At 37.6% G+C, this 9,024-nt stretch overlaps 1 protein-coding gene across 2 annotated transcripts; it reads right to left on the reverse strand.

The window, feature by feature from the left end:
• Positions 1 to 1,656: 1,656 nt before the first annotated feature.
• On the reverse strand, positions 1,657 to 8,775 carry LOC133674478 (autophagy-related protein 11). Of its 2 annotated transcripts, none has more exons than XM_062095589.1 (6): positions 8,116 to 8,775; positions 6,846 to 7,991; positions 4,050 to 5,727; positions 3,417 to 3,637; positions 2,744 to 2,945; positions 1,657 to 2,328 (listed from the first exon to the last, which is right to left on the reverse strand). In XM_062095589.1, the coding sequence occupies exons 2-6, from the start codon at positions 7,787 to 7,789 to the stop codon at positions 1,912 to 1,914; spliced, it is 3,462 nt and encodes a 1,153-aa protein (XP_061951573.1). In that variant the 5' UTR covers positions 7,790 to 7,991; positions 8,116 to 8,775; the 3' UTR covers positions 1,657 to 1,911. The 2 variants fall into 2 exon arrangements, with proteins under 2 accessions (XP_061951573.1, XP_061951574.1); XM_062095590.1 differs by having other exon boundaries at positions 8,648 to 8,765.
• Positions 8,776 to 9,024: the final 249 nt, after the last annotated feature.

The raw sequence follows: 9,024 nt of genomic DNA on the forward strand, positions 1-9,024 counted from the left end.
CTTAAATACCAGAAGTTGATTAGAAAATTCTCATAATTTTTTTGGATATTCACCTATTTTAATTGGTATATTTTTCATCATGATATACAAGTGGGAAAACTCTTTTGCCTTTCAAGATAATTGAACTCCGTCAGGGCATATATATATTTTTCCCCACAAGAATTTATTTGGGTATGCAAGCCCATAATAAATTCAAAATACAATATTTATTCATGAGTGTAAATCTTTGTTTTAAGTCATAGATAGACCATCGATTAAGAACCCATCAATACCTTTAAGTCACATCTAAATCGTACAATGCAGTTTACCTCAGGTAATGTATGCTAGGAGTGCTAATACTTTTCCTAACCACAACTAATCTTTTACCCTAAAATTTCATATAAGACCAGTCCATTCGGGTCTCCTAATGACCCTGAACTAAACAATTAAATGGCGACTTCTTGACCTCGACGTTCAACCATATCGCGCACACGCGACAGATATTTAAGGTACATTTCTTTTGCTTGTCTTTAGCATATCTATGGTTGACCAATAAAGCTATAAACCACTCTACTGCGGTGGATCGATGCCAACTTTAACCATTAGACAGACCAATGGTTAGAAAATACAACACTACCTGAAATTATATCAAACAAATAAAAAATACAGTTTACCTTAGGTATGGTGTATTAAGGGTGATATGTCTTTTCTTTACATAATCAGTCTTTTTATTTAGATTCTGAGACTATTTAGGGTTCCTAATAACTAAAATACTAGGTGGTGACTTCAATCCCTTTTTATTGATAAAAATTAAGAATTCCTTCTCTCTTTTTTCCACTCATCACCCACAAAGATCCTGGTTCAGAAAGATGATTGTCGTGACGCTACACACATACGATAAATAGCATTACTGTCACAGCCACCATCACTGTTTTAATCACAAATATTGCAACTTTTCTCATTTTATTACCATCAAATCATTTATTTTATATTAAAATATTTTTCATGAAATAAACGCATCCTAAATAAAAATTGAAATTTCTTTATGAGATTTCTAAATTCTGAAACAAAGGAGTGGACGATATGCAATTCATCCTAACCTTCGTATATATTTTCAATTAGGTGGGTCTCCTAAACAATCATCAATGACAGAATCTGGGGTTTTGCACATCTCTGTCAAATTACTAGCTCTTTGGATTTGGAAATCTGGCTTGTAAGCATAGTTATTAAGTTTGGTTTGGCCAAACATTTGACCCGGCAAGCCCACGTCCTGAAACTTTATTTGAGTTAGGTTCTAATTTAATCTAGTTTTGATATTAACCAGATTAACCTATTGGGTTAATATCAAAGAATTTTAAAGAAAAAAAATAATATTATTTTGAAAAAAAAATAAACCAAAGTTGACAATTTCTCCAGCACCCATTTAGGGGTAGTTTTCAGCCAAGTATATCTTTAAACCGAGGCTAAATCCACTTCAATTCCGTCTTAGGTAGGCATCCATGCTGCAGCCTTACCTAGGCTGAAACCCAGAAAGCTAAAAGAGAAGCATGGTACCTTAAGCATCAAGTCAAACCACTTGGTCTAAATGATACCCCTCCGTTTAAATGATTGGTCCTCGATCCAAAAAACACACCAAAACCATATTTTGGAAGAAACTACCCAAAAAAAAGGCAAATATTTTGGAAGAAGAATAAATGGGGAATTTCAATTAAAGTTCCAGAGATGGATGAATATTCACTGTTTCTGTACATGCTTAAAAACATAAGATTTATGTACAAAGGGGAAATCAACTTAATTTGGATAATCAGCTGTACAGAAAGAAAAAAAGAAGTTCAATTCCCAGATGAAGGCTCATCTTTTTTTATATATATATATTATTATATATGTACACTTAGTTTCTTCCATCACGTCTTGTCTGCCTGAAGCAGGGGATCAGGAAGGAGGCGCTGAATGAATGGTTGTATCAGGTAACATGGCTACTGTCACTACAAAGTATTCACACCCCATAGGAAGATTGTATGGGTTGGAAGTCGATCCCAAATTGAAGTTCAACAGGTCAGTCCCTTGGTCAGTGGTCAGAAGATCCAGTTGATCTGCCCTACCATGCTCAGGCCTAGTTGAGGCAGGATGCAATGGCTTTACAGCTTGGCGTTCAATATGCACAATCTGCCCAACAATGTAGCTGGGTCGGCTTGGGAGATGGTCTGTGAACAGGGCCACAGATTCAGCAGACAGGTAGTAGTTAGAGGAGTTTCGGTTGATAGCCTCATAATGTCCAGCTGAGTTGAGAACAAATGCAGCGATCTCATGAACTTCCAACCGGCTAAAAGATATCCTTTCTTTGTTTGCCTGCAGAAAAACATCAACAAAGATATCAAGCTTTTGCAGTTAGAAGACAAGCACAGAGCACCATGCAAAAAGGATCCCTGCACGTCGAGGGGCAGAACTTAAAATCTGGCAGGGCCAGAAACAGTCGAAGTTTAACATGCCAAAAAAAGCACCAGATAACCAACCACTGCTTGAAGGCTCCACTGGAAACAAAGGCCAGTTACCAAGTCAAGAACTGATTAGAGTTGAGTTTAAAACCAATGATCACAAGCAATTGATGAGAAAAAAATAATCACGTATAGTAATTAGAAGGAAAGCATGGATCAGTGCTTGTAAACAGTAAATCAGAGAGATTGAACATCCTTGGCAATGAAGAGTACTGATTAAATGTTGCTCTATAGATAAAGCATGAACACCATTAGCAAGTTCAGACTACCTGCTTCTCAAGTTGATGCTTTTTGTACAAAGTTGCAACCAGCTCCTTCTTCGTTTCCAATTCTTTTCCAAGTTGTTCATTTGCAGCTTCGAGCTTGGGGTACTTATCAAGGTGTGTGGACAAGAAACCAACTTTATCAGCAAGGACGCGTACGCATTTCTGGAACTCAGCAGCACCCTCATCCTCATTGTCATTGCTGGAACTGAAAATGATCAAATTAAAAAATTAAACCATGGCCATTGTCATTTTCAAATCTTAAAACTGAAGTTGTACAGAAAAAAGATAGCAATCCATTCCATCAACAATCACCATAAGAAATTTGAATGCCACTGATAAACTCTAAAAGAAATTATGAAAGAAGCCCCTAAAAATTCCTGCAGCCCTTAAATTTAAGATTCCTCGTAATGGCAAACAATATTTGAGTGTAGAAAAATTAATGGTTAAAATAGTGTAGGACAAGCTATTAGACAAAAACTGTGCTGTCAGGGCCTCGAGCTAACATTTCTAGACATTGACAGACAATAAATTACAAACAACATGATGAAAAAGTTCCATTGATAATTTGATATGAACAAATTTCAAAACAAGCAAGGGATTAAGACAGAGCTGAGCCTTGCAACTGAGTTAAAGTTTGCATGGAGAAAAAAAAGTATAGAGGATTCTGGAAAATTACTTGGCCAAAGATTGAGCTAAAGCACGCAAAGAATCAGCAAAACCAGCAACTCCACCTGGAGCATATACACAGCACCTAAGCCTTTCAAAAAGGCCTCGGAGTTTCACAGCAGATGCACGCAGTTTATTGTATTCCGAAGCCCTTCGATCAGCCGCGCAAAGATGAGTTTGAGCTTCCTCTCTTGCTTCATGCAAGCAATTCTCCAAGTGAGCACAATTCATCTTTTGCACAGCAAGAAGTTGAAATTGTCAGTATATGTTGAGAACAGTTAATAAATGCATTTTGAACATTTTTATGCATGGAAAAAAACATTGAAGCCAGGCATAAGTTAGTAACAGAAGGAAGCTGATTATTTGGGAAAATTATTATTTCATAGGAATTCTAGGAATTTGTTGTCCACTAATAACTAATACACCTTGTCCATCACGGGATCTACCAAAAAACAAAACATCAAACCATAAACAAAAATGATTATCCAAGCATTTCAATAATGTTGAGCAATATGGTACAAATACTAAATATCGATAAATGGGAACATCACCCAGAACAACTCAGCAATATAATTGAGCGAATAAGAGCAACATAAACACCAAGAAAACCACAGAGGACAAAAGGCAGTTCATGTGCCAGTACCTGAGATTCATCAAGGAGCTTCCGGCTCATTTCTAACTCCCTTGTGAGCACTGCAACCTCCTCCACAGCAGCTTTGAGCTTTGCATCAGTTTCACTCAATTGGTTTGAATTTTCAGCAAGTGCAGTTTGAAGGTCTAACACAATGCCATGGTCACTACTGACTTTAGGCTCAGTGTCTGCATCAGATGGTGCAACATCGAGAGGCTCGGGCATGCTCTCAGCTGTGGAACTGTTAGTCAGTGACATGCCCAGTTGTCGTGCCATCTTGTCCTTCCCATCTTTATCACAAACTTGCAGCTCTTCACGATGAGGCTCCGCCATTGATGAATCCAACTGAGTATTCAACATCCCAGAGGAGTCCATCATATTTTCATCAAAACCTTCTCTACCTTTGCTTGTTTGCCTGGTGAAAAGCCCCAGTTTTGCATTAAAACTAGAAATGCAAGAAACCTCATCCATGGGCTCTGAGGTCAATGCATAAGGCATGTGTGCTTCACCACCGCTGGAAATTTCTGGTTTACAGTCTTCAGTCTTCGCAGCTAAAAGAGCAAAGTCTGATGCATCTTTACTATTTGAAAGTTTCTGCCCCTGTAAATACTGGTCAGACAATCTCTGCTCTAGTTCTTGAATGCGCTTCTCATACGACATACATTGCACATGCTTTGCCTTAAGCAAAGATTGAATATGCTTTCCATAATCATCTTTCAGCCGCAAGGCTTCATTTGTCTTATCTGCATTCTTCAATAGACTATCCACTGTGCTATCATCCATTGACTCGTATTCAATTTCTGGGCAAAGGGAACATATCAGGGCTATTGCAGAAGCTAGTTCAGCTTTCAGTTTTGCATTCTCAACTTCCATCTTGCTAGTTCCAGCAATCTCTAACAGCTCACAGTCCTCAAGGAGCTCCTCAGAGCCATCTTTCTCAACTGCTTCCTCACCAATTTCTTCCATCTCAGCTGAGTGAGAGCAGTCATTAGATGTAGAAAATGAACCTTTCAAGCTTGCAGTCTTATCACTTTTTGAAGGAAGTCCAGCCAAATAATCAGGAGCATAACGGTCCAGGTCTGAGATGTCAATATCAAGCAAATTAGTGTCAAATGGAGCTATATTGACATCACACTGATTAGGAGTATCATATAGCCCCATTGATGTTAATATATCTCTTGGTATATATAAATTGTTTGTCTTCAGAAACTCCTCCCGTCTCCTAACCTCAACCTCCCTCCTTGTAGCAAGCCGCTCAGCCAGTTGTCCAGCCATACCCATGTAAAGTTTCATGGAAGCCTTTCTTCTCACAACTTCAGCAAGGCAGGCTCTATATGCAGGACCGATCCCACGAAATAGCTTTAAGTCCCTAAAAATATTATCCTGACGCAACATTGCCTCTCTAAAAGCAGGAAACTGTAACTTCACATCTTTCATGAGGTAAGTAACATAAGCGATCTTTTGTAGGTAATCATGCACAAAGACATTCATCTCATTCTTCTTATCATTGCAAAAATCAAGCAGCTTGGAAATTGAATGTTCACAAGCCAGCATCCTGGGCAAATGATTCTTGTCATGGACATCATACATAGGGCCCAGGGCTGAAACTGCATCGTGAGGTCGAATTGAGGAAGACAATTGGCATGACAGACAATCATCCACAAGGTTCTTTACCGTGCTTACATCTTTGCTGCATGAATACAAGCTCACATCCATTAATCAGTGGAATGTACATTATCCTCCTACAGCCTAACTACTAGAGTTTTTAATATGAGACAAGAAAATTGAAAATATAGGTTTTACTTGTAAATTGTTATCGAATATAGTTGTATAGTTTGAGAACTTAAATATTAATATCATTTGGTATTTTACTTTAGTAGGAAGTTTGCTTCTTTAAATATATCAGGGATCTTAAGGGTTCATGCATTAAATGGCTGCTTCACGAATACAAATTAAATTCAGAATTCTGTTTTAGTGGATTTCAGGAACCTAGTTTCTCATGGATTCATGAAACACATCTTTTGGATTTTCAGGGGTTAGCTTAGTGAGTTATAGGTTTGGTATATTTTCCTAATTCCCAATGTTTGTAGAAAAAGAAAAAACAGGGCATTAATCAAGTTATTGCACGCTCTTGAATGTTTTAAAATATCCAAACCACACACACCAAGCTGAAACTAGAAGTGAATTGGGACCAGGAATTCTCATTCATTCAGGTCCAGCTCCTACTTCCAACAAAAATTGTCAGACCAGTGGCATTGAGCCAAAGCATAATTTTGTACTTCTCATGGTCCCTTAAGATAACAATATTGTCATAGGTCGTCTTTAACAAAATATTCGACAGCACATGCATCAAATGGAAAAACATCCCTGGATGCTGTAGAGGGACTACGAGAGATGAGTCTGATGATCTAAATGACAGACTAGATAAGAAAAGGGTGGGGGGGGGGGGATAAGTAATATTATCTATAAAAAAGACAGACGAGTGAGTCATATCAAATGCAACCACCACTGAGCAGCCATTGCACCATTCGTTCCTCTACGCTTATCAAATGCAAAAAAAAAAAAAAAAAAACCCCTCAGAGCAACAATTATATAAGTTTGGCATAACAATGACCCAGCTGTATTATAAAAATTATAGGAAAAGCTATAAGTTCAATACTTGAAAGTGATGAGATGTATTATCACAGCAATGCTTTATAAGAATCAACATACTAAATCAATCAAGAAAAATCTAACAAGCTCAAAAATCATACAGAATAATTGTAAATAGGAAGGCGGTTCAAATGATTGAAAACGAAATCAACCAACCTCAAAGACTGCATTATGCTCTTCTGTTCATTGATGAATCGCTGATGCTCCTTGATGGTAAGATCCAGATTCCTAATAGAAGATGCTGCTCCGCAAGAAAATAATTCTTCCACCTTGCGCTTTGCATCACTAAATTTTTGCTTGAACTCCCATACCTTCTTCTCAAACTGCCTATGTGAATTGCTACAATTCTCCACGGCCTTCCTCAAGTTATCTTCCTTCACAAAATCCACTAAGCATTTGCGTGAATCAGACTGCAAAGATGGATGAAGCTTGATCGACCTCAGTTTCTCTAAATCTCTCTCAAAATTCGTTAAAAGATCTAAATGTATCCTGTGTTGTTGTGTATAACGCTTCATGAACTCTGAGTAATTCTGAAGAATTGCTCTATAGAATTGTTGCACATTAATCCTAGCAACATCCATTGCCCTCTCCTGAACCTTATGCTCCCTCAATAACCTCTGGCAATGCTCATGCTTTACTTGGGTTCTCCTATACATTGCTTGACCTCTATGGTAATGGTACCTAAACTGTCTTTCATAAGATGGCAAAGCCTTCAGAGCTGGGTCTGAAGCATCATCTAAAGGATGGGGGTTATGTGAAGAAGCTGGCGGTGGAGGATCTGCAATTTCAAGGACATCAATTTGTTCGAGTGCAGGGGGGAGCGGATTGGTTTGCATCCTTGCTCTGTTGTATATAAACACTTCTCCATCACTAGATGGAAGCTTATAAGCAGAAAGCGACCGCTGAGGTTCAAGTTTCTTCTCCAAACACAGAACAAGCTGGTCGTTGAAGTTAATCCCAGAAACTGATTCAATACACTGCATGACAGCTTCCACAGGCGTTGTTTCATCGCAATCAAGTAGAAATGAATGACCATTTTCTGCTAGATGAACTACAAGTTTGGGCTGATTTACCACACCTTCTGTGATGCTTGAACTCATCTTATCTTTAAAGCAGAATTATCCACCTTAAAAATAAAATCCAACAAGAAACACCAACACTGAGAGATAATTTAAATAAAAAAATCCCCAAAATCAGTCCGATTGCGCAGAAACGATTCAATTCAATCCCTTGGAACCAAATGGGAAATTAACAGTTTTTAGAGCTTTAGCCCTTCCTTATCACCAAGTCCACCACTGAAATCTGCAAGACCCGCAAACATACCGTAAACCAACTAAAGATTGAATCAACAAAGCACCAATTTTTATCAACCCACAATGAAACCACACCGACCAGAGACTTTATCCAAAAAAAAAAAAACTCCAACCTTTACGCTCAAATCCTCCACAAAAACCCAAATCAGCAACAGCCCACCTCAAAATTCCTCTAAACAAACAAAATCACAACAAACCAACCAATGATTACTCCAACAGAACCCTAAATCATCAGCGACCCATCATCAAAATCTCCCAAATTAGCCCAAATCCAAATAAACCCATGGAAGAAACCAGAATTCTGCTCTCACAATACCAAAAACATACAAGAAATGACAGCAAAATAACAGAGAAAATCAAAAGACACGTTTTTGGTTAACGTAGTCTGAAGAGAGAAGTTTGAAGTAGAGGATTAAAGGAATCAGAAAGTGATTACGTGAGGAGATTAAAGAGGAATTTCAGACTCTCTCTCTCTCTACAAACACAACGGTTCTCTCCACGAAACCTCTTAGATTTTAGTACTATTTGTTTTTAATTTTTCTCTTTCTCTACAATTGTTTTGGTATTTATTTTTTTTTCTTTTATATATATTTTATAGTAGCAAGAGAAGCTTGTGATGAGGATAATAAAAAAATCAAAGAGAACCTTCTGCAAGAAGCAAACCAAGAGGGTAGCAGAAGAGCTATGCTCTCTCTCTCTGTCCTTGTCTCTCTCTGCAATAAGTCGGGGAGAAGAGAAAAAGCAAGCAGCTTTATCTCGCTAGGTATTGCAGATTAGAGCATTAGTAGGAGTATTATTTACATTTATATATTGATTAGTTAATTAATTGTGATTATTTTTATAGGGTTATTAATTAATTAATTTTTTGTGTGTTATTTCAGTAATTAATGAGTTGTGATTGGACTTTGGGAAAAAATAATTCCATTGCCAATTGTAGAGGACAGTTTTTTATTATGATTAACTTGGCCCTGAGTTGTTTATCAAATTGCATTGTTGTCCTCTTTAAGCTATCTAAAAGCTGT

This window comes from Populus nigra, chromosome 15, assembly GCF_951802175.1.
Source record: "Populus nigra chromosome 15, ddPopNigr1.1, whole genome shotgun sequence".
NCBI lineage: Eukaryota > Viridiplantae > Streptophyta > Magnoliopsida > Malpighiales > Salicaceae > Populus > Populus nigra.

Coding starts and splice junctions, on each gene's coding strand:
- LOC133674478 (XM_062095589.1), bottom strand. CDS start 7,789: ATGAGTTCAAGCATCACAGAAGGTGTGGTAAATCAGCCCAAACTTGTA. Junction 3,638..4,049: donor AGCTCCTTGATGAATCTCAG/GTACTGGCACAT, acceptor GCTGTGCAAAAG/ATGAATTGTGCTCACTTGGA. Junction 2,329..2,743: donor AGCATCAACTTGAGAAGCAG/GTAGTCTGAACT, acceptor GTTTTTCTGCAG/GCAAACAAAGAAAGGATATC.